The following is a 26,261-nucleotide window of genomic DNA, read 5'->3' as shown; positions in this document are numbered from 1 at the left end:
AATAGTTGAAAAATTACATTTTGATGTCACTGATGATATAGGATTTTGTTTTTGGGTAATCAGTTATTTTACTATTTTGAGTCATTGTAGACAGCAGTTTAATGGAGATATCTCTTGCAAGGTTTGTGTTCACAGCAATTCCAGCTTACTTATGTGAAAGTTGTGTGATAGCAGAGGGAAAGACATATCCTCTGCAAGGATTCATACTAAGTGCACGCTTTTAAGTTGTGTTGCTTCTGGGGACTATAGAAGAATATCAGAATCTCATTCGTTTCATCATCTTTACAAAGTCAGGAATCTACTGTTAATACAGGACAATGGGAAAGTGTAGTATTTTTATAAATGATAAATTACTTCTAAGGCTTCATATAAGTGTTTGTATATGCACCAGGGGCGCCTATGAGGGGTTTATGGTACAGGTTCGCCATTGTTATTTTAGGGGGAGGTGTGAAGTAATGAAGTTTGTCCAGATGATTGTACAGTTGCAAGAAAAGAGAGGAGCGTTGGGCATTACGTCAGACCAGTCAGTGTCAGTGGAGAAATTACTGCCTTAAAAAAAAAAAAAAAGTTTTAAATCTGCATTTTAAGACTTTTCAGCATACTTGGTTCGAGTGACGCTCCCGGACTCCCTTTTATTGTCGGGGAGTGGGGCAGCACGTACAGTGTGAGGAGTCCCTAGAAAGTACCTTCCTGGTGAGCCTGTCGGTTGCAATACAGCCCTGGCTCAGTGTCTTTCAAGGCTGGGAAAAGGATGGTGAAATCATCACAAAACCAAATCACAAAAATTTTGGGGAGGCCCACATCTAATTAACAATATCGGGCGTCGTAGACTTTCGAGGTTGGTACAGCAGGATAGGGCAAAATGTGTGGAACAATTAATAGCAGACTTTAACAGATTGTAGCAATAGACTAAGCATGAATGTGTCTGAGCATGTATTTTCCGTACGCTGTCAGATATGGGCTTCCGCACCTGTTATCCTATACGTATACTATATTAACCGTACAGCATAATCGATGACGACTGGAATGGGTACGTGCTAACCGTCATTGGATCGCAGATTGCATGGACCGATGAATCACGATACTGCCTTCATCACATCGATGGCTCGGTCCTAATCCGAGAATAGCTACTCGAGACATGTACAGCAGAGTGACGACAGGCTGGTGGTAGCTCACTTATGATTTGAGAAACCTTCATATGGTCACTAATGGACCCAGTAATGAGTGCGGAGGGCAGCATAACGGTTCCTAGCCATCGACAGGACACTGATGATCATGATCACGTACACTCAGTCATGTCGGCCATATTTCCAGCTGGGAATTAAATCTTTTCAGCAAGACAACGCCCCTTCTAAGAAGGTTGTGCAGTAGTTCGAGGATCATTGTGATGAATTTCAATTGCCTCATTGGCCCCCAAACTCAATTGAACACCCTTGACATGTTATTCAATGCAAGATACGAGCTCAACTACACCCCTCTGAGGAATTTTTCAGTAATTAAGTGATTTGTATATGCAATATAGGGGACCATGCCTCCAGCCACCTACCGAGGTCTCATTGTTTCCATGCCAAACTGCATTATTCGTGTCCTACAAGTCAAAGGTAGATAAACTAAATATTTAGTAGGTAGTCATAGTGCTCTGGCTGATCTGTGTACATTCCTAACATAATGCAGGGGTGCCCACAGGGGGGGGGCTATGACGCAAACTGCGTCATTGAAACATTTGGGGGGGTTAAAAATCTATATAAATATGCTTGAGGGTGTGTAAAAATTAATCGAAAAGATTTTTTTTCATGGAAGAACATCTACGGATAGACAATTGAGGGGGGGTGCGTCATGGACATGAGGGGGGTTGGGCACCACTGCATAATGTCACAAATAATTGAACTTTTTCTCAATCTTGAGCATTGAAAGCCAAGAAAATTGTCAAGTTGATATTGACAAAGTTGTCAACAAATTCCTGTTTCAAACGGTTTATCGGTTTGGAAAGTTGTTTAGCAGCATCGAGAAGTTCTGGTGAGTTTCCGTATATTAGTTGTTAACATTTTATGTGTTAATTTTTTTTAAGGAAGAAGATGTTTCTCTTAAGAAACATTTTTTTTTTTTTAGTTGCATGCAATTTCTTCAAATAACAATAGTAACAAAACCACACACACACACACACACACAAATAAAAGTTCTGTGCAGTGGACCCCAGAACATGAATTCGAAGTATTTTGGTACACTGAATCCAAATTTCGAAACCCCAGTACGATTTACAGTGTCAATTTTGTTTTATGCGCGAGTAACGTATGTGCTGTCTTACATACATTCCTGTCTCCAAAATTCGCATCAAAATACGCTGAAGTTTTTTTTCGCCCATAAAAGGAATTGACACGGTCAATCGTCTTGGGGTTTCGAAATTTGGATTCTGTATACCAAAACACATCAAATCAGGTCCACTGCATAGAACTTTTTGTGTATGGCTGTCTTATGTGTATTCTCCCTATGCAAAATCACTAAAGATTTTCGCCCATAAAAAAAACTGACTATCGATTTCGATATTTGGATTCTGTGTACCAAAATACTTCGAATCCATACCCTGGGGTTCAGTGCACATAATTTTTATTTATTTATTATTTATTTTATTTATTTATTTATTTATTTATTTTTGAGTGTGGCTGTGTAATTATCATTACATTATTTATAATTCTTTCCATGATATGATTAAGTGGGACTGACTAGACGAAACATTCAAGGTCAATAATATATTCTCCATAAATTATACGTGCTTTATGAACGAGGAAAGAGGATACTCTTTTGACATTTTTTGCGGTGAGGCCCATGCATTCTTAGTTATGCTGCTTTGATAAAATTGATTATTCATTAAAAGCTAAAAGATTAACAAATATATACTCCACATTTTTTCCATCAGTCATAAATAGGACCCGTCTTTGCTAACGGAATATCCGGGACCTTCCATTTCCTATTTGGGACTCCGTTGCACCGCCACTGAACGATTCGGAATAATGCATTTTTGGATAGAGCAGATTACAACACTAAGACAATAACATACCGCCTCAGCTCAATGGTTAATAGTTTTGGATATATTTCCCCGAAAAGTTCATTTTTCCACGTTTGTGGATAGTCCTAGCTCTGAAACTATCCACTTCTGACCACAGATCCATATGAACATTTTTTCCTCTTATTTTGATGTGAGGAATTACCTGTTTCAGTTTGTGGGTCTAGTTCATTAATACTCTGTATATAGACATGAGGAGACAAAACAGTCTTTGCCTCTGCATCAGAATTATTCGGGGCAACTGCGCCCAGTATTCCCCGCTTCTTACTTCCCTATACTATTAAGAGATCGAAAAGATTAAGAATATTGCATATAATTATATGTTGAAATCTTATGTAGGGTTAATATAGAGCATTTGGGAAGTATTGTTTTAACATAACTATACAATTTTTGATTATACAATGCTTTTATTACACTGCAGTTCAGAGCCGTACTGGCCAGGCGGGAAACCGGGAAATTTCCCGGTGGGCCCTGGACAGTGAGTTTTTTAGTGGGCCCTCCGGCTTGTATCGTAAGTAGCGGTATATGCAGTGTTGCCAATTTGAGGGAAAAGTCGCTAAATCTAGGGGATTCGACTTCCAGGATAGCGACAAAAAATAATGTTTCCGATTAGCGACTTTTTTGGTGATTTTTCAATGACAATTTGGCGACTTACTTACAAATCTAGAGACTTTTGTGCTGTAAATAATTTGTCTGATAACCAAGTACTATTAGTTCGAATCAGTTCAGATACATGTTTGTTTTCCTCTCGATTATTTGAATCAGCGCAAGTTTGACGAGCTAAAAAAGTACATAGCATTTATCTCCATATTCTCGCTTTGATTGCTGTTATATCCTGTGCTCCTACAGGGGCCAACTCCAACCTTTAATGTCCTTTAGTTTGCAGAGCTTCTATTTAGAGGCATAAATAATATATTACCAATAGCAAGCCGGTAGAAGTGAAGTACGATTCTTTGTAGACCTTTACTTTTATTCATTGTTGTAAACTCATTTTTGTTTTCTTTGAAGTGAATTGATCATGAAGTAGAAATATATATACACATGTATATATTTCTGAGATTCTTGGATTTACGTTTTTGTAGCGTAAATAGTACTATGGATTGAATTGATCACGTATCTTACACACACACACACACATACTTATTATATATATATATATATATATATATATATATATATATGGGGGTTGTGTGTGTGTGTGTGTGAGGGAGAGAGAGAGACGAAATTCCACGAATGATTTTTTTTAGCGACTTTTCACCCAAAATTGGAGTCATTTCATGTGCTATTTAGCGACTTTTTCTATCAACTTGTTGGCAACACTGGGTATATGAACAAAAAGGCACACGTCACGCACTCCTTGCATACGGGAGTGAGGGAACGAAGGACGATAACATGTCGAGTACCGGAAATACAGTCAGCTAATCCCAGACCAACGTAGCCAACCCATGATGTTGCGGAAACAACCTTTCACATTCTTCGTAATTCAACCCTTGAAAGGTTCCTGATTTCCCACTCTGCTTTATACTTTTGCTATTGAAATCTCAAATGATGCCATAACTTGAAATTAAATAACATTTTACAACACCGTTGTTTTCCGTATAGGAAATATACAGGGCCGGATTAAGACCATTGGGGTCCCTGAAGCGGGAAATACAAACAGGCTCCACCAAAATTTTATGATGGGCCCTCTCTCAACATGTTTAAAAGGGCCCATAAATTATATAGGAGTGACTCATGTCTTTTTTTTTTTTAACTTTTATAGTGAAAATGTTTCCAGTAATTTTTAAAATTTTGGGGGCCCCCTTAATCACTGTCAATCAGAGCCGTAGCTAGAGGTTTTGGCGCCCGGGACAAGGTAAAATTCGGCGCTCCCCTCCCCTACACTCACCTCACCAAGCTTCAAGCCACATAGTTTCCAAATGCATTGAAATTTCATTTCTTATCGATGAATCGTTGTAAATAGTTGTAGATTTCCAAAACTGTTCTTCAAGTTGATTTGTATACAACCAAAAGTAGTTTTGTAAAGTTTAACGAAACTAATATAAGCCTCTTTTTAAAAAAAAAAAAAAAAAAACAAAAAAAAAACTAATCGCTTTTGGCTGTTGCAATGGTCTGTCCAATTAGATTTTCTACATGCTATAATTTGTGTTCCGTGCCATTTAACAAAACTTCATTTTGTGCTTAGTTGGCAACACTGCATTACATATGATGTTATTGGGCATGTCTGTGGGTACAATGTTTGCTTACTATAAGTGTTGTGTAAATACCATTTTGATTACTTCAATTATTTTGAAGTTCTTTCTGTGTCAGTGTATCTTTTGCATTGCTATCTTCACATAATTCTAGATCCTTCTTTCCTCTGTATCTCCTATGTTTTTGGGTGTCGGCCCATAAAACTTTGGATTTCTCACTTTTCTTCACTCCTCTATCGATTGCACATTGTTTGATTGGGCAATGCTACTATCAATATAAGATGTTCCCTTGTCAGTTCGACAAAAGTGCTAAATATGTTCAGAAATGCATTTCATAGAGTGCAACCGTAATTCTGTGCAAAAAAAAAAAAAAAAATAAAAAATAAAAAATAAAAAAAAAATTCCTTCTTCCATTAAGACAGTCTTTTGTTTTTTAATCAAGATGAATTGATTAAAAAAAAACAAGTCAACCTAAATATTTATGATGTTCAAAACTAATTTGAAACATTACAAACGCTTATACACTTTGATCATTTTATGAATACAAAATGGGAAATTAAGATATTTTTGAAATTGCTCTTTAGAGGCAGAATTTTGGAAAACACTGAAGCACGTTGTCACTTCTTTAAATATGCAGTTAATATAGCGAGTATAAGATCCAGAGATATTTAAAATTTACAGATTAAAAATTTACAACAGTAGAAAACCTAATTTTTTAGTTAAGGAAACATTATTGTTGGAGTCTGCAATGTTTTACTATTATAGAAATTGCCTCTTCCTACCATTATGCGATGAATCTTCAAAAGCACTGAATAACATAATAAGTTATTTTTAATGGTATGTCTATTTGCCGAGTTTAATGTTTCTAACGTCGGGGATTCGTGAGATACACTATTTTTAGCTAACATAATTGAAATCCCCTAACTACCGCTTAGGAGAGTTGTTCTCAACCGATATGTCGCGACACACTGGTGTGTCACTCAGTTCCTTAAGGTGCGTTGCGAAATTTTAGAATTTAAAAAATCATGAAGAATTTGATAAGAATTAGTTAAAACCGAGACAGACTGTACCAGTCAACACCTCCAGCGGTAGCAATAATACTCAGTGCTATATGGAGTCAGCACCATCATAGGTATTCTGCCATAATTGGCAGGTCACTTGCTGCAACTGAGAAGCTTCAATGTTCCATGTTCTTTCGCTAACCTTTTTCTTTTCGTGTACGATTTCTCTATTTTGATATCGTCCATTAATTATAGTCTCCTTCGTCCCCCCCCTCTCTGTTTCTCCCATCATACCCTCTAAAACGTCCATCATGATATAGTTCCTTCTTATCCAATGTCTCAACCAGTTTCTCTTCCTCTTCTTAATAATATCTAAAATTGTTCTTTTTCCCGATCATTTCCAACACCCTCTCATTCGTTTTCTGCTCGACTCCAGAGCTCCTCCGTGGCTAAACGGTTAGCGTACGCGCCTTTGGCGTGGGAGACCCGGGTTCGATTCCCGGCGGGAGCTCATGTGGTTCGGAGTCCACGTTAATCAGTAGGTCCACGTCTCATATAGCCTCGCTGCTGAACGGGACGTTAAACTCAACTCAACTCAACTCTGCTCGACTCCAGCTAACTCTCTCCATTATTCTCCACACCCACATTTCGAAAACCTCCAATCTTTTTCATCATTTTTCCGCAATGTTCATGTTTCTGACCCATACAGTACAATACTCCACAAGAAGCATTTTATGAGTCTTTTTCTCAACTCTTTATTCAAGGTCTCACAAAATATTATTTTCTTTCTCCTAAAGATGGGATATAAATAACTACTCGCCCGGGGCGAGTGGTTCATTGGTGCGGGCGAATATGTAATATCATATCGAAGATAAGTAAATGATTTCTATTCTGGGATGTTGGCTAGTATCTTTTTCCTTGGGCTAGTAAAATTTTGTTGCTTACTTGCATCCCTGTCCTAACGGCTTCTTTCGCCATTCCTATCCTTGCTTTTATTTCATATTCACATTTTATATCATTACTAATAATACTACCCAGGTACATAGAGTCATTATAAAAACTAATTGGTTTCACTATTAATAATAATAATAATAATAATAATAATAATAATAATAATAATAATAATAATAATAATAATAATAATAATAATAATAATAATAATAATAATAATAATAATCCTGGACGTTTGAACGTTCAGTAAAGTGTGTCGCCAGTCAAAAAAGGTTGAGAACCACTGCCTTAGGATATTTACAGTAGATCATCGATAATCGGAGCAAATGTGAACCTAAGTGTCCTCGGGTAATCATAACTCGGATAATAGAGATTTTCTGCAAAATAAAGGGCAATACTGTACCACTATGTGAAAAAAAGAAACTGTAAATTATGTTTTATTAAAAATACCTCTATTTTCTGTATGTATTCAAAAAGTTTGAAAGTTTCAACAGAAGGAAAAGTTTTGTCACTTTTCTATTCAATATTTTTGTTGAATAATAGCGCAAAACAATTGAATTAGAAGTAAAAATAAAAACAACTTAAAGTAAGGGCTTTCTTCCACTGTCAATACTGTTACAAGGAAATGCGTACTCCTGAACGCTGTCCCTAGAAACTTCATTCTGAGGAGCAAACTTATCGTGAGTTTAGATCCACATATGAATCATTTTCTGTATTCTGTCATGAAATTATTATAAATTTAGCTGCAGCAGTCTAATTTGTATTTAAACATTGTTTTTACATATGTATGAAACAAAGATAACCAAGTAAAATTAGTCTTTAACTTTTAAAAAAAAGTTTCGAAGAAGCTGGATTTCTGTAGAGACCTTCATTTTAATGTCTTCAATATATTCTGAGAAGTGCCCTTAATGTCAGCCTTTGTTGTTTGTGGGGGAAGAATAAGGAATTCCTGGGTTTTTTCTTTTTCTTTCAATTATCTCGGAAGTTATCAATTTTTCGAAGAAAATTGTTGTGAAAAAATGTATCTTATAAAATTACACATAAAGGTCCTTATCAGTAACTACTGGCTGGATCTGAACCAAATTCGGTGGATACGCAGCCCATCTTCTAACGAATAAAGATCACTATATTTGGTGACCGGGCTCGGCCAGGAATATGTTCGGCTGCAGAAGCTGTGTCGCTGAGCTTTGCACACCGGAATCCTTCTGAATTTGGTTCCTCGATGTGTTCCTCTTGTTATGTATAGTTCATATGTATAGTAAGTTTTGACAGAGCCAAATACAATAAACTAGTTTTGGGCTCTATTTATGAATGAAATATGGATGGAATTCTGGAAACCATCTTGATTATTACAAAATCCAATAAAGCCCTCAATTCTAGATGGAATATTATAAAAGAATGTATTAAGCAAAACAAAATAAATAAATAAAAAATAAAGACAATGTTAAACTGATATAGTGACAGATAATTGTCTGTAAACCTTTGGTTTTTGTTGCAAGGAAAGTGAACACACCCTTGAAACTTTGATTAAGAAAGCTACTCAAACTCAGCTGAAAGAGTGCATTATTAGCAATTTGGAATTCGCTCTACTCGCTTTGCACTGGGATAATATCCTACAAAAAGTGGACAAAACGAACCAAATGCTCCAAAAGAAAGAATTAGACCTGCTCGGTGCGACAAAAGAAATCTAATCTTACAAAGAAAAGATAGAAATTTTTCAGAAATACGAACGCTCAGCCATGAAAACTCTGTGAACTTCAAATTGTCGACTATAATAGAAACAGAAAGCAAACAGTGTTTGCTGATTAGGAAAGAGGAGATGAATTAGAAATGAACCCGAGAACTAAATTTTGAACTGGAGGTTTTTCCTCTTAAGCTACTATCTATTATCTTGTAGTACAACTCAAGAAAGCAAGACATCTCTGTGCCTCCCTTAACAAGAAATTGGAGATATTTAGAAACATCCACAAAAAAAAAAAAAAAAAAAAAAAAAAAAAAAAAAAAAAAACTACCACAGTACATAAATTTAAACAAAAAACTTGCCAAGTTGTATCAAGAAGATGTTGATGAACAGACCCTGCTATATGAATATTTGCATTTCCAAAATTCATGAAACTGAAAAAAATAATAATAAATAAGTAGTTTTTGTGAGTTATATATGTATATTTCCATCTTGTACCTGAAGAAGCTAAATACCTCTAAAATAAATGAAATACTGAAGCTTCTTGAATGCTGTTTAACATACAACGTTTTCTCTTTTAGAAGAAATCATATATAACCAAATAGAAAACTTAGCCATGGGCAATCCTTTATATCCAAACTTGACCAACATGTTTCCTCATACTTTTAAAAGTGAGATTCTTAACGAACAAGAACTAGGTGCTGTGCAATACTATAAATATGTCGACGACGTACTTTCTCTGTACAAAACAAAACAAAACAAACAACCAAACAGCCAACCAAACAAAAAAGCAATAGGATTTTTTAATAGGCAAACTAAAATATATCCACCCTGTGTCTACGTGAACAACAAAATACACAAATTAAGCTTGCTGTTCTCACATTTATAGTGTGCTTCACCATTGTTTGACGTGTAACTGACAGCTAAGACAAAGTGTTCATCACACTGCTCTACTCTAGAGAGGCCTTCCTTTTAATTTTTCCGATGGTTTTTATTGTATTTCTTTCTGTTTATATCACCAGGAACAAGGCTTTAGGGGAGAGTCGAAAGCTAGAAAGTACAAAGTATTTACAGGAGTCAGAATTTCTTTTAAGTAAAATGATTGTTAAAATTTCTGAAAGGGTTGGCATATTGTCTGTTATTTACTTTAGTTTGAAAAATCTGATATCTATGAAATAAAATGCAGTTGCCGAGAGAGTTATATAGACAAAACGAAAAGAAATCTAGAAGTCTGAATAAAGGAGCATATTAGAGCTACAAAAGCGGAAAATCCGGGGTTAAGTTTATCGAAACATTAAAAAAAAAAAAAACGCAACACAGGTTAGAACAATAAAAAAATATTTGGAGCTAGAAATGAAGTAGAGAGACTGGTTTTTGAAAATTTATTTATTCATTTAAAAAGAACCGAAATTATTTAGACAAGAGATGATTGAGTGATGAATGGAAGGCGATATTTACATTTTTTTACAGCATTGGTATGACAATAAAAATAATAACGAATTGGCGACCTTCCAATAAGGATCAAGAAAGGCGCACAAATTGACTCCGTCATATTTTAGTTTGCATCCTCTTCATCCGTTGAACGCTGACGTACTTGACAGTGTATTTCCATACCGCACAGATCTTCCCGTTCCAATTTTATTCCTTGATGTTTCTATTCCTTTTTCTTCCTGTTTTTAACCTCCGTGACCAAGACTTCAGGGGAGAGTCGAAAGTTTGGAAGTTTAAATAAAATTCAGGAATTACAGTAATCTGTAAGTAGAAAGATACTTTAATTTGATTGCAATTACATCACACAGAGAGTGATAATCTATTCTAATAGGTTTTTTTTCCTGTAACTAATAATTTTTATTCTTAACAATTTTAGTCTTTATAATCTGAGTCTTTTACGAATCTCACATTGTCATGTGTTTCTCTTTATTCATCCTTTAAAACTGCACAACAAGGAATTAGTTTCAAAATTTTAAATAAATAAATAAATAAATAAAAATAAAATAAAAAAGTAGAGAAATGTTTTCTTCCGTTAAAATAAAATACAAAGAAAACACTTACAAGAAGTTGTAACCATAACCTGTATAAATATGTAAATGTTATGGACAATGGTCCGGTAAGGAAGATATCATTTTCTTTTATGGTCAGACCTGTACATTTATGTTGTTAGCCTTTGTGGCCAGGCAGATTTCTAGACAGTTAAGATATAATACACAAGAACGCCATTGTGAATGGATGTATGTTCAATTTGAAAGGAGGAAATATTGTAAAAAATATAAGGTAAATGTTGAAATGTCTTCGGAAAATATATAAGTTTAAATTTATTTTATTTTGTGTGTTACCATTGAACGTTCATAGAATGGATTACATCTTAAGTAGTTCAATAATCATATTCTGACGAACTTAGGGCAAATATGTAACTAACTGTCCAAACTTAGTTCAAGTTAAAACAAATGTTACAAAGTAGATATAATAAATGAAACATGTAAAAGATGTGTATGCAAGATTGTTGTATTAATATGAAACCTTTATTTACATTAAATTATTTTAAATTTTTGAAGCTTCCTACTTTACAATCTGATAAACGCTACGTAAGACATTATTTATTGGATTAAAAGTTAAAAATGATTGGTGAATCACTTTAAAGATGCCAATTTTATTGTATTATATAAATCATATTTTCATATATAGTTGAGAATTGATGTTCTAAATACCACAAAAGTGATATAATATAAGCATAGAATAATTAATTAGAAATACACACAATCACAGAATTGGACTGAAAAAAATGCGTGTGCAGTGCGATCAAATCGGTTGGTGTGGAAAGGAACTAAGTCCATAAAATACGTAAACGTTTCAGAAAAAACGTATGGGCCCCGATGTGAGTTATTCGAAAATTTGTTATTAATTTTAGAAAGTAGATCAATACACGAGCGAGAACAATAATAATACCGGTACTGCTTTAAAACGTCTTATTACTCCCTGAAAAACGTTTAAGTAACAATTTCAAATCAGTAAAAGTTAGAAATAATGTCATTATCAAATATATTCATTAAAAAATAAAATAACCCACCGTTTTTTTCTTATTTCACTTGTTAATAGTAGGGTGTTTTGACTCCTTTGCAAGATAAGTTTGATAGGAAATAAAAATATACCCCTCTGTTTGCTATAATCCCACCTACAGAATATATATAAAGTTCTGAAAGAAGAATAGATACTAAAATATTTTGAACACAACTGTATAGCCACTCATTTTATGATTCATCCTCAAGAGTTGGCCAGTTCACAAGTGTTTCTTTCTTTTTCTTTCTTTCGTTCTTTCTTTTCTTTTTCTTTTTCGTTCTTTCTTTCATTCTTTCGTTCTTTCTTTCATTCTTTCGTTCTTTCTGTTTTCGTTCTTTCTTTCTTTTTCTTTTTTTATTTACTTATTATTAAATGAGGCATTTGCTAATTTTACGTATTTTTTGTAATATTCCTCAAATACGTATAAATTTAGTTTCGACGGTGAATTCAAGGGTACGATGATACAATAACTCGAAGCCTCACAACAATGTTGATTCAATATATTTTTTTATTAAAAGAATAGAAAATTGGGGAGGAAATATGAGACAATGAATAGAATATCTATAGGAAAGAAAGACATAATTCAGTTTTCGACTGACTCACTTTGTAATACCAGTTTCTCCAGCAATTTCTCCATAATCCCTACACGTAAAGTATAACTACTCAGATTATAAGAAGGTGGAAACTAGTGAAGCGAAACATGAAACGTAGTTTTGTCAGAAATTGCTAGAGAATATAAACGGTGAATTGTTAAGCATTTTATCAACACTTGCCAATTAGAAGAAAGAAACGGAAAAATGATTTTTAAACGTTACTTTAAATTATTGGATCAGGACGGACGCAGTTGTCATTTTATATTTGTCGGTTTGGTCACATGTTCCGTTTATTTTCACTAAATTTATCTTATTTTTAGTACTCATTGTCGTGAACTAAAAAATATAATAAGTACAATAAAAATACAGCAGACACATTTATTATTATTATTATTATTATTATTATTATTATTATTATTATTATTATTATTATTATTATTATTATTATTATTATTATTATTATTATTATTATTATTATTATCGCAATACTATGTAAGGCAATACGAAATACAAGGTACTGTAATACAGAAAGTTGACACAATAAAGGATTTAGGTGTAACATTTGACAGGTCACTAAGCTTTGGTGCTCATATACAAAATGTATGTAATGAAGCAAGAAAAATAATTGGTTACCTGTTTAATCAATGGCCTGCTTTCTGTCAATCAAATACATATGTACTCTTATATAAATTACTGGTAAGGTCGAAACTAGAATATGCATCAGTGACTTGGAACAGCCTAACAAAAACTCTCGTAAACAAACTCGATATGGTGCAAAAGTGTTTTATTAGAATACTTTGTTTTAAGTTAGGACTTGACTATTATTCTAGCACGTATGAACATTGGATAACGTATTTTAATTTGGAATGACTGGCTGACAGAAGAAAATTGATTGAATCTGTATTTGTAGGAAAGTTACTTCACAACCAATATACCTCAGACTATATTTTTAAAAATGTTGATTTTAAAGTTCCAACATATGGTACAAGGGCAAAAATTTTATTGCAACCGCATAATAGAAAACATATTTTAATCTGTAGGATTTTAGAAAGCTATAATGAATGCATATCTTAAAATATGACTATTTTAGAATTTTAAATATAACTTAGTAGTTTTTATTTTTATTTTATTTTATTTTTTACTTTTAATTTTTGACACTTCTTTGTTTTTTTTTTTTAATTGACGTACACTACACTGTCAATGTTTTTATTATTAATAATTTATGTTATAGATGTAATCATAATTTTATCACTAGTACTTATATTCATTGCTAAAATAATGTAGAATAAGACAAAGTGCTGTATTTTTGCTGTATTTTAGCTGTTCTCAGCACGTAAAATAAAGTTTATTATTATTATTATTATTATTATTATTATTATTATTATTATTATTATTATTATTATTATTATTATTATTGAATTTTTGCAAATTTTGGTTCAATGTATGCTTCTGGTACAAGATTATACAAAAATTCAATTCTCGAACAGTAGCGAACACCTGTTTCATTTAGTTACTTATCACAATTTTGATATGAAAACTAGTCTTGTCTTTCTCATAAACAAGTTCCTTATCATTGAAGGTGGAAACCAAGTTTTCGTTTTAGGTTTTTAACAGGTGTAGAAACAAAATCAAGAAATAAAGGTAAAAGAGCTAGTTGCACTGGAATTGCAAACTGATATATTGAGATAGAAGCTCGATACTGAATTCTATAAAAAGGATTATCATCTTTCCTCAGCAGGGTGTTTGTTTTATCTTTCACTAACATAATAGATTATTATTTAAAGAAAAAGAACAGACACAGCGAGATTGTATTTGTACTGTTAAGGCCTTTTCTGAGTGCGAGTGCACTTTCCCTCCGCTTCGTTGTTCATGATGGGGTAGCATACTTAAAATCGCTTTTAAGACTTGTTCTTTCTGGAGAAAGGGGAGGGGGCTGCAAATTGCCTAGAGTCGGCCCTGGTATTACATCTAAGAGTAGTATGTCTTTGTACAATTGCAGTTAATAGGTTTTGATAATTTTATTTATTCCTTTGTCATTCGGTGCTCGTATTTTATTTCATTAATCATTTTATATTAAGCAACATCAATAATTTACTCAGTATGGTTTCCATGAATTAATTGTAATCAGAATTATTACATACTGTATATTAACGTAAAAGTTGTCTATTACAACATCTTGTAGTTCAAAAACAATAAATAATTAATTATTGTTCATTAGTAAGTGTTAATGCTCAGTCTGTTTTGTTTCTACAGGTCACGGGCTTCAACAAATGATGATCCTGCATCCTCACCACAGTCAGATAGTGGAGCTGTGGAAAACGAAGATCTCTCCGAGAACTTATGGAAGCCTGAAGGAAGCAGTTGGCCTTCTGAGATCCTATCTCGATATCCAGAGTTAGCCAAAACATTCAGTCGAAGTCCACGAGGCAGTGGAGGCTCTTCAGAAGTTGGTCAGTTCCGTAAGATTCTTGGTTCATCATTAATTACATTGCTTCACTTGGCTGTTCCCCCAGCAACTCCAAATCATCCAGTTCCCATAATTTATCTCCCTGATCATCCATTGATGACCATTTCATCATTCAACATCGACAAAAACTTCAGTGAACTTTAAATCTTGCATAATACTACATTCGCCTTTACAAGCAAACACATTCATTTAACCATCAGAAAAAAAAAAAGTCTTCCATTGTGCTTTTATTTCGATATTTTTTAATTTTCTTTCTTAGTATATTTTGAGGTTTTCAGAGTTTCTATTATCTAGTACCCTTAGGCTTATTCTGAAAAACTATTTTTTATTTTGATATTTTTTTTAAAAGTTTGTCTACCTCATGGGTTTTCTAAATGTTTTCTCTAAAAAAAAATATTAGATTGGAACTTTTAATGTATCATTAACCATAGAATATTTCGGAAATATAAGTGACTTAATTTAATTTGAAATCGCCACTTCCTTTCAATTCTTTCAGTTAGATGTTTAAGATTTAAGTCAATTTAGTTCACGAAGTAACTGAACAAAGAATGTCAATAAATTGACAAGGTTTTCTTCCATTAAAAATGAGTACCGAAAGTAGAACGTTTTGCTTATTTGTTTCATTTACTTTTATCTACTTATTGTCGACAAATAGAATAGGTTACCGCTCTATTATATATAGTTGTCAATAATCTGTATGGCCTGAATAAGGTTCAGTCCAAAACAAAAGCATTTTCGAGCATCTAGACTTTCTTATACAAACAACTTCGTAATACACTAACTAATTTCAATTTAGTTTTTGATAACGTTTGCAAAATTAAGTTCCTTCTATGCCTAGAACACTAGTTACTGGTAAACTAAAGTATTGTGGTAGAAGAGCATTTTTGTTTTCGACTGCACAATATTAACAATAATATATATATCGAAATGTTCTTTTGGTAGAGTCAATAATAGTCTGGGATTAACATTTCACCAATTTTATTATAAAAATAATTCTCTGTAGAACATTTTACAAAGTTTCTTTGTAAAATACAAAATAGTGTTTCCAAGTAAGTTCTTAGCACACACAAACTGGCTTCGGATGATAAAGGTTTAAGTTAGATATGTACGGAAAGCCTTTTGCTCAAAGTAACCTCCAGGATCGGTTATTAAAATAATCTTCTTAGTCCGTAGCGGCAATGAAAGTTTGTAAGGAACCTCCTCCGGCCAATGCGGTCCCGAATTGTAATTAGAGGTGGGTTGTAATTAGAAATTTCCTTCGCCAAATGAGGCTGTCAGAGATAAGTTAGGATCAAGGAACTCCTTTGTCCAATGCGACCTAAGGAGCAGATGTTGTAGGTTGGTTGTTCAATCGTAAACTGATAGTTTGATCCTCTCCTGGTCCTCTTTTATGGGTGACTTCTGGGCAATTCGTCCATCTTCGGTTTTCTTCGGGCCGGCTTCGTGTCTTCCTTCTATGCTATGCTTGTAATCGTGTTGATAAACAATAGCCCTATTTATAGTTATAATATGTGCTCGAAGAAGTAATATACACTGAAATGTGGGGATCCTTACCATATAAAATAGAAAGAAAGTAGAGGATTATATTATATCTGAACTATTACTATTACATAATTAATCCAACTATATTTTGAAATTACTAACGTACGAAGTATCCATTGATGATCCAAATTTGGGAAGCGCATGGTTTACTTTACTTGTTCCATGCTCCGTTCGCACTCTATATTTGTAGTCTTCATTGACTTTTTAAATTCGCCATTTGTATCTTCTTTCATTCAAATTTGCTTAGATTCTTCCTGCATGTGATCCCCTACCCTACGCTCTTGACAAAATAAAATGAGAACCTTAACATATTACGAAGCAATAGATTACTGTTTAAAAGATACAACATTCAAATCAAGGAATCTGAAGAAAACTTGAATATCCTATCCTAACTATATATAAAATTACATGAACTCACTCACTGACATAAAATAACGGGTACTTCCAGTTGATGTAGAAAGTTGAAATTTGGCGTGATTGTAGATTCTCGGGACTAACGCACAGGAAAATTGCCAAAAGTGAATATTTTTATTTTTTAGGGGGTCTGAAGGGGGTAATGAAGAAATTCTCTATGTTATTTAAAATAAACTTTTTTTTTTTTTTACCTATAGTCTGATGTTTTAGATACTTGGAATTGGAATAAGAACTTGAAATTCGATATGCGTGTACGTCTTCGTTGGCATTACCTAAGTAAATAAATAATAATAAGAAAAAACTTGAGTGGGGTTTTATGGGCAATTGAAAAATCTTCCCCATGTTTTTTATATATGACATCTTCTACATCCCAAAATTATTGGGCACTTTCCGCATAGCTACATGATTAAATTTGGCATAATTGTAGCTTTTTGGAACTAACCCACAGAAAAATTGCCAAAAGTGAATAATTTAATTTTTAGAGGATCCAAAAGGGGATGAAATAATTCCCCATGTTATTTAAATGTACCTTTTTGGACCTATAATCTCATATTTTAGATACTTGGAATTGGAATAGAAACTTGAAATTCAGTATTTGTACGTTTTGTTAACGTTACCTAAGTAAGTCATAAAAAAAAAAAAAAAAAAAAAAAATCCAACTTTAGACTGGTTTTACGGGGAACTGAAAAATCTTTTGCATGTTATTTATATGGGACATCTTTTACACTCCAAAATGTTTAGGCACTTCTGGCAGGATTAGAATGATGAAATTTGGCATGATTGTAGCCTTCCGGAACTAACTTACAGGAAAATTGCCAAAAGTGAATCTTTTTAGTTTTTAAGGGGTGTAAAGGGGGGGATGGAGAAATTCCCATGTTATTTAAATGGGCTTTTTCTTGGGATATAAAATCTTATCTTTTATATAGTTGAAATAGGAAAAGAAACTTAAAACTTGGTAAAATTGTGGATTGAAGAGGTGCGAGGCCGTAGGCCGAGCAAATACAGGGGTCTGGGGGCGGAGCCCCCAGCTAGCCAAATGCTAGGTAATCTTTAGAGCTGTGGATTTGAACCTGAAAAAATATGCTTTATAGTGTTTACTGATGCAATGAATATCATTTATTATGAAGCAGCAAGTATTTCATTAAAGAAATTATTGCTTCTGAACTTGAAAACGTATCTCGGTTGAAATTATTCATAAAGGAAACAGTGAAATGATTTAACATAAATGAAAAATTTTATTTGAAATAAATTTCAACAATACGCATTCAACAGATAACAATAAAATAGTCTTAGTAAAATAGTAAGTACGGACATAACAATACGTAGCTCTTGCATGGGAATAGAAGCTAAATAAAAAAAAAATGATTTACCTTCCACGATTTCATTGTATCTGCTATGTTAGAAAAAGCGAAAAAAAAAAGTGTTTAAATTAGAAAAATTCATGACTAATGCCTGCATACATACTTGATGAAGATGTTATACTTATTATTGGATAAATGATCTGTCAACTATCATACTTTAACCAACAACTATTGTGTATGGTGTTATATTGAAATTACAAAATAAGCCAACATTTCTTATCAGTAATAACATCGTTTAAAGGATATCAATGCGCATTCATAGATTGTTAAAGATTAGAATATTGCTATCGTTACAAAAAGTTGACAGTTATCATTGTTATCAGAGTCATAAGGAGAATGGATCTCCTCTTCCCGTCCATAATATTGCCCGCTAATTTTGACCTTCAAGAACAAAGCTTTGTGTGCGAAGTATACACGAGTAATTACTCATAGAATATAAAGAGCACGTTGTAATACGTGTAAAAATTATTAACCTTCTTAGTATTCCTGTGTAGACAGTGTCATTACAATATCGATATTTCGGGCACTTTAATGAAGTAACCGTCGTCAGGATGAAATAGTGGTTTAAATCATACTTTGCAATATGCTCTTCATATGCTTAGTTGCAACAGGGTGTATCAAAAACGACTTTACAACTTTGAAAATTCGTATTGATTTATTTACTTAGCTTATAGACGTGGTTTTGGTGTCATTTTGTAGCAAAATACATAAAGTTTTCTAGCTTATATCTAAAAAGGTTCAATATGGCTTCCATTGGTTATGCGAGACACATCCCATCTGAAGTCGATTTCTTGCCAAACCCTCTGTAGTATGTCAGGTGTGACTTCTTCAATTGTGAGGTAGATCCTAGCTCTGAGCTCTGGTAGAGAAGCCGGTAAGGGTGGAACAACAGGTATGACTTGTTCAATTGCGAGATAGATCCTAACTCTGAGCTCTGGTAGAGAAGTCGGTAAGGGTGGAACAACAGGTATGACTTGTTCAATTGCGAGATAGATCCTAACTCTGAGCTCTGGTAGAGAAGTCGGTAAGGGTGGAACAACAGGTATGACTTGTTCAATTGCGAGATAGATCCTAACTCTGAGCTCTGGTAGAGAAGTCGGTAAGGGTGGAACAACAGGTGTGACTTGTTCAATTGCGAGGTAGATCCTAACTCTGAGCTCCGGTTATTGAAGCCGATAAGGGTGGAACAACAGGTGTGACTTGTTCAATTGCGAGGTAGATCCTAACTCTGAGCTCCGGTTATTGAAGCCGATAAGGGTGGAACAACAGGTGTGACTTGTTCAATTGCGAGGTAGATCCTAACTCTGAGCTCTGGTTATTGAAGCCGATAAGGGTGGAACAACAGGTGTGACTTGTTCAATTGCGAGGTAGATCCTAACTCTGAGCTCCGGTTATTGAAGCCGATAAGGGTGGAACAACAGGTGTGACTTGTTCAATTGCGAGGTAGATCCTAACTCTGAGCTCCGGTTATTGAAGCCGATAAGGGTGGAACAATAGGTGTGACTTGTTCAATTGCGAGGTAGATCCTAACTCTGAGCTCCGGTTATTGAAGCCGATAAGGGTGGAACAATAGGTGTGGCTTGTTCAATTGCGAGGTAGATCCTAACTCTGAGCTCCGGTTATTGAAGCCGATAAGGGTGGAACAATAGGTGTGGCTTGTTCAATTGCGAGGTTGATCCTAACTCTGAGCTCCGGTTATTGAAGCCGATAAGGGTGGAACAATAGGTGTGGCTTGTTCAATTGCGAGGTTGATCCTAACTCTGAGCTCCGGTTATTGAAGCCGATAAGGGTGGAACAATAGGTGTGGCTTGTTCAATTGCGAGGTTGATCCTAACTCTGAGCTCTGGTAGAGAAGTCGGTAAGGGTGGAACAACAGGTGTGACTTGTTCAATTGTGAGGTAGATCCTAGCTCTGAGCTCTGGTAGAGAAGCCGGTAAGGGTGGAACAACAGGTGTGACTTGTTCAATTGTGAGGTAGATCCTAGCTCTGAGCTCTGGTAGAGAAGCCGGTAAGGGTGGAACAACAGGTGTGACTTGTTCAATTGTGAGGTAGATCCTAGCTCTGAGCTCTGGTAGAGAAGCCGGTAAGGGTGGAACAACAGGTGTGACTTGTTCAATTGTGAGGTAGATTCTAGCTCTGAGCTCTGGTAGAAAAGCCGATAAGGGTGGAACAAACACATTACTTTGAACGCAAATTACGTTGCACAGTTGTCGCAGAGTTGGATTCTTCAAACCAAAACACACAGCTAGGAGGCTCGGGACCAGTAAAGGCAGCCATTTTTGCTGTAACTGCCGCTAGCACTTGCAGTGGCTTGTTTCCGAACTAGAGTACTATGTGTGTCAAAACTTGATGTATTATGCTACAAAATGAAACCAAAACTATCTCTGTAAGATAAATGAATCAATCAATATGAGTTTTAAAAGTTGTAATGTCCTTTTTCATACACTCTATCAGCCTCAGACTGGGAGGTGTAGGGCCTCGGCAGGAGTCTCGCTTGGAGGGCTACATCTTCCCTTTCCATATAACATGTAAGTGCCTCACAAGCAGTGGCGTATTTAGGGGGAGGGGCTTCCGGGCTTAAGCTCCCCGAAATCTTACTGTAGTAAAGTATATGAAATATCTTGCAGAATTTTCACATTTTCAGGCTAAGCCCCCCCGAAACAAAATCGTAAATACGCCACTGCTCACAAGGTATGCTAAAAATCTTGTTTCATCTTCTTAATTTCTTTTATTATGCTTATTGTAATGACACTTTTTTTTAATGGGGTTTGATATAAGCTAACTGAAACATTATCAATATAACCTGAAATACTATTTAGAATACTCACAAATCGAGTATTATGAATAGTTATAACACAAAAATGAAGTGGTTGCTTTACGAATGTTGTTTCAGTGGACGCACAAAAGCCTTCAGTTGAAACATTTTAAGATTTTATCTTATATTTCCTATGTATGTGTGTACCAACTTTTATTTATAGTCTATATGTCTCTGGAAAACCAAAAGCTGTTATATACACACACATGTATATAGTTTATTAATAGTACTAAAGTATATAAGACATATTATTGAATCATATTATGGCACCGCTGGTAGATTCAAAGTTCAAGGAAACACAAGAAGCTAACTACTCTTTTAAGTTAAGAGCGCAATAACCTCTCCAGTTGTACGGAAGATTCATAGGGCTCTTCTAACTCCTTTTCAACATCGATAATACTGGAGACATCATATTCCATACTGATTAACATAAACGTTTCCAATATGTCCTGAGACAGGAGAAAGTGCAATTGCGTTTTAGTTAATTTCAGTTTTGAGAATACTCGTTCGCAATACACTAGTGTACATAGTATGTTAAGGCATATATATAGGCGACATAAAATGCATTTAATGAACTCGTCTGTTGTATAAAGTCAAAAAGAATAACTGCTGCACACGACAAGCATGTGACACAAGCTCTATCAGTTTTCATACTTTCTTGTCCTTCCTTTTCATCGGAGTCTTCATTATTGCATACCTGCAACCCTGTTTGGTGGTTTCTTATTTTGGACACCAACAGATAAAGCTTCGTACATGTTTATGAATTGTACATGCTCTTTTGATAGTTGAGCCTTATGGAGGTTTAACTTCGTTGCAAGTGCTGCAAATGCATTCTCAGTAAGCCGTTTTTCTTTTTTTATTTCGTTGAAACATTTAGGATCTAGCAACCGCAACTCTTTAAGCAATTCAGAAAGAGATTCAAACCTTTCTTTCATACTATTTCCTGCTAAATTCAAAATCTCATCATGATGTTCCATTTGTGATGGGCTTAAGACGTTGCCTCTGTCATCAGATGACTTTCCATCAGCCATTCTTTTCTTCTTCGATAGCTGACGAACAGAAAAATCTTCAATGTCAATGTCAGCATAATATTCCTTTAATTGCAGATTCGTTGCTTTGCAAGTTTTTCCCTTTGTTGTATACTTTTGCAAATTCTTAATCCTGATGTTGAAATTCATGTAATTTTGCTACTAAATTCCAAGCAGTAGTATAATTCAGAGCCTGCGACCGTAAATATTTTAAGACTGGGTTGTTAACGTGAATAGGCCATCGTACACAGCACACATCACAATGGTTTGGAATTCACACCATTTATGCAACAAGGTCTGGGCTTAAAACTTCGTTTTGCATTAAACTATCTAGTGGTTGTTCACAAAAAATAGGAAAGTCAGAAATCGATTGGTTTGGAAGCCTATTGCATCTTGGTCTTTCCCTTGATAAAAGTGAGTATCAATGATCACATTTAAAGCTCTGTGTTTACTCCACCAACGAGTAGTTCCAATTTTTTGAAGCATTCGAAGCTTGTCACTTCAAATATAATTCTGCTTTACTTGTTCCATCCACACATTCATACGCTTAGGTGATTCAGACAGAAACACTGCACTCGTCTGAATGAGACAAAATAGATTTACTGCCGCTTTGTGAAATCTACCATTACCAAATTAAGGACATGAGTCATACAATGTGTGTACAGCGGGCCATATAAATTCTTCAGGTACAAAATCCGTGAGATAGGCAACCCAACTAATGCCTGCTCCAAGATTAATTACGTCTGGTAGTAGCTAGCACAGCAGCGTGAAGTTGCCCCGCAACTGTTAAAAGCACAAATCATAAAGTGTGTTTTCGTGCAGAAGTGGAGCGAAACGCTGGCTGACGAAATGACAAAAGGGAGTCTTTGGGTACTTGTACTGACAGTATATCTTGTTTGTATGATACACACGTAAAACTATACACACCCACTTTAAAAAATATACGGATATCAGAGGCACTGATGAGAAGATAACGGTCGTGGGACTTACTTAATCTTATAATTAACTGAAATGAGGTTAGTTCAAATAACTATACATATCCGCATATCAAATAATATACGGATAGATTATGTGGTACATATGGTAGGTTATTTTTTTTAACTAACTCAAAGCTTTACGCTGAGTTTTGAAACTATTAACAATAGTCCTACCTGCAAATCAGTTAAAAGTGTGGATGGATCATTTGGGGGAAAGAACCCAACCCCGAATGAAAATTTTGGGGGTCTAACAGGGCGTGAGCTCCTAGGTTCCGGCGCTAATGATTCATACATAATACTACTTCGAAAGAAGAAATTGTTGATTTCATTATTCGTTAAATAATTTTTGAAAATGCTAACTATTGGTAATTTATTTGTAAATATTAAAAATGCAAAATTCGATAACACTCAAACGAGCTGGAAAACTTATCCGTATTAAAGTAGGCCTATTTCTCGTTAACTTGAAAATATAACCGAGGGTTTATGATTTATATAATATTTGTGAAATTTTACTCATTGATACAAAGAGAAAAGGAGAGAATATAGTGTCAATAAACAACAACTTAAAAATGCACCACATTAACGGATAATATCAAATGTAGAACCATTAACAGCATTAACTAAGTAACTCGTTTTCTCCACTCATTTTCCTTCCTTTATTTTCAGGATTGCATCATCACTGAATTTCTCCACTGGGGATTATCTTTCATTTAGCAGCATCCAACTGGAATTCAGTCTTGTAAATGAAACATTTTAAAAAGGGTAAATGGCGAAGGTGAGAATCGAACCCGGGCCCCCAACTTAGTAAACTACACCTCAAACCACTCATCTAAAGTGTTACTTCTTCCGGCTTGCATAAATAAAGAGTCTTTTCTGTTCGCTCAAAACAATAGCTTGTTAATAGTCAGATTGATTGGCAAAGCACAGGAATATGTAATTGACTCGGAGGGCATTACATCACTGTATTCACTAAATTATCAACATTACAGATCAACATTACAACTAGAAATGTAACATTTGGTAAGAATATTTCGGTTTTGTTTAGTGTTGCTCACGAGAAGAGGAATTTCTCATCTCGTTTCTGAAACAAAACAAACAAAAACTGAGACGACAGTTAACAGTTTACATTTAAGATGGGACAAGGCTAACTCAAATTATCGTCTTGCTTTGGAGATGAAAATCGAGACGAGACGAAAAGTATCGTAAACATTTCTCGTTTTATCTCGATTCTCAAAATAGTGTATATCCATTCTTTAAGTAACAATTGCTTTGTAGACTGAATCTTGTACGCTATTTTGTTACTTTGTATTTCGGAGCTCATTGAATTTATTATGGTCTTTGTAAATATTTTTGTAGCAAAGCTTTTATAATTACTTCTGCATATCCTAAAAGTTAGTTTATTATATGCCATACTGTTCAGTGATATTAAGTTAGTTTTATTACAGTTATTTTCCTCAAAACGTACAGTAGAATACTTTCTACATGAAACTTCAGTGGAACGCTTTGGTTTAAAATTTTGGTAGTTGCAGAGGTGTGTTCTGGATGTCCAGACAGCCTACCGAAATCCCGACTTCTCTGTCTAATTTTAGGCAACTTTAAACATTTTAATACCATTATTATTATTATTATTATTATTATTATTATTATTATTATTATTATTATTATTATTATTATTATTATTATTATTACTGAAAATTTAAGACCTCAATATTACGTCCTATTGCAATGTACACTGGTCAAGAAAATAGGGGGATCAAATGAAAGCTCATGTAAAACTTCTTACGAATTTAATGACAACACTGTATCTGTCCAGTTCGGATTAAAATTGACTAGCATGAAGGCACAACGTGCAAACAAACTGTTTGAAACACCTGTGCACGTGATCGGTGACATGGCGCTACCAGAGGTCATTTTGTTGTGTGCCTCTGCCACACATTCCAACTCCAGGATACCAGTGACAGGACCTTCTACGAGCAACCACAGGTAGAGACGATCATTATCTCTTGTTAACAGCCCGTCGAAACCAGCGTCAGAATGCAACTCTGCTCCAACGAGCCTTCCGAACAGCAACAGGATGCACAATATTCACTCAAACAGTCCGCAATCGCCTTCGAGAAGGTGGCCTCTACGCACATAGGGCTATGGTGTGTGTCCCATTAACTGCACAACACCGTGTTGATCGAGGAGTGTGGGCGGAGGAACATCGTGAATGGGGACGCAATGAATGGGGCAATATTTTGTTCTCTGACGAGTCTCGATTCAGTGTGGAGCCTGATAATCGACTTGTTTTCATCTGGAGAGAGTGTAGAACACGACACAATCCCATGTTTGTGCGAGAAAGATCCCATAATCATGGTGGTGGATTGATGGTGTGGATAGAACTGAGCATTGTTGGGCGTACTGAGCTCCACATCATCCGAAATGGCTCTTTGACGGCTCCCAGGTATAGGGATGAGATCCTGCAACCTCTTGCTCTTCCTTATGCTGGTGCCATTGATGATTCGTTCCTTTTCATGGATGACAATGCTCGTCCTCACAGAGCTCGGTTAGTGGATGAGATGCTGGAAGCAGATGGTATCGCTCGGATGAAGTGGCCAGCATGCTCTCCGGATCTCAATCCAATTGAGCATGTCTGGGGTATGCTTGGCAGACGAATTGCCACTAGGCCAGTACCTCCAACAACCATTCCAGACATGGAAGTCGCTCTTCTGTATGAGTGGTACAACATCCCCTAAGAACTCATCGATAATCTGATTGAATCCATTCCACGCAGGTGCGAGGCTGTGTTGGCTGTTTGAGTTGATCATACGCCATATTAAGGAACAATCAGTGTTGTTGCCTAGCCTGTTTGTGAGCAGTTTGAGAGGTGCACACATAACCGTCTTGTTTCATGAGCCATGTGAACAAGGTTTTCCGTGCCCCAACACCAGTATGTGCCCCATTTTTCTAGTGTATCTTCAAGCATTCCTTCTTGTATGATATGAGTCAAACACCAGCTAATTCATATACTATCTTAAGGTCTTGTGTGATATTTCAGCTGATCCTCTAATTTTTTTGAGCAATGTAAATAAGCGTACAGTTGATAGGAAAAGAAAAAGAAAGGATGAGAAATAGTGATAGAGAA

General features: G+C 35.0%; 1 protein-coding gene across 1 annotated transcript in view; it reads left to right on the top strand.

Moving 5' to 3' along the window:
* LOC145670264 (uncharacterized) overlaps positions 1–26,261 on the top strand; it is a 77,375-nt gene that overhangs the window by 5,964 nt on the left and 45,150 nt on the right. Inside the window, exon 2 of the mRNA XM_081738690.1 lies at positions 14,787–14,983. Within this exon, the coding sequence (XP_081594816.1) occupies positions 14,787–14,983 (197 nt within the window). The remainder of the gene's footprint in view (positions 1–14,786; positions 14,984–26,261) is intronic.

The sequence above is a fragment of the Thermobia domestica genome, chromosome 2 (assembly GCF_964235325.1).
Source record: "Thermobia domestica chromosome 2, izTheDome1.hap1.1, whole genome shotgun sequence".
Classification (NCBI taxonomy): domain Eukaryota; kingdom Metazoa; phylum Arthropoda; class Insecta; order Zygentoma; family Lepismatidae; genus Thermobia; species Thermobia domestica.
Note: the sequence above shows the minus strand (reverse complement) of the source record. Positions and strands in the feature narration are given on the sequence as shown.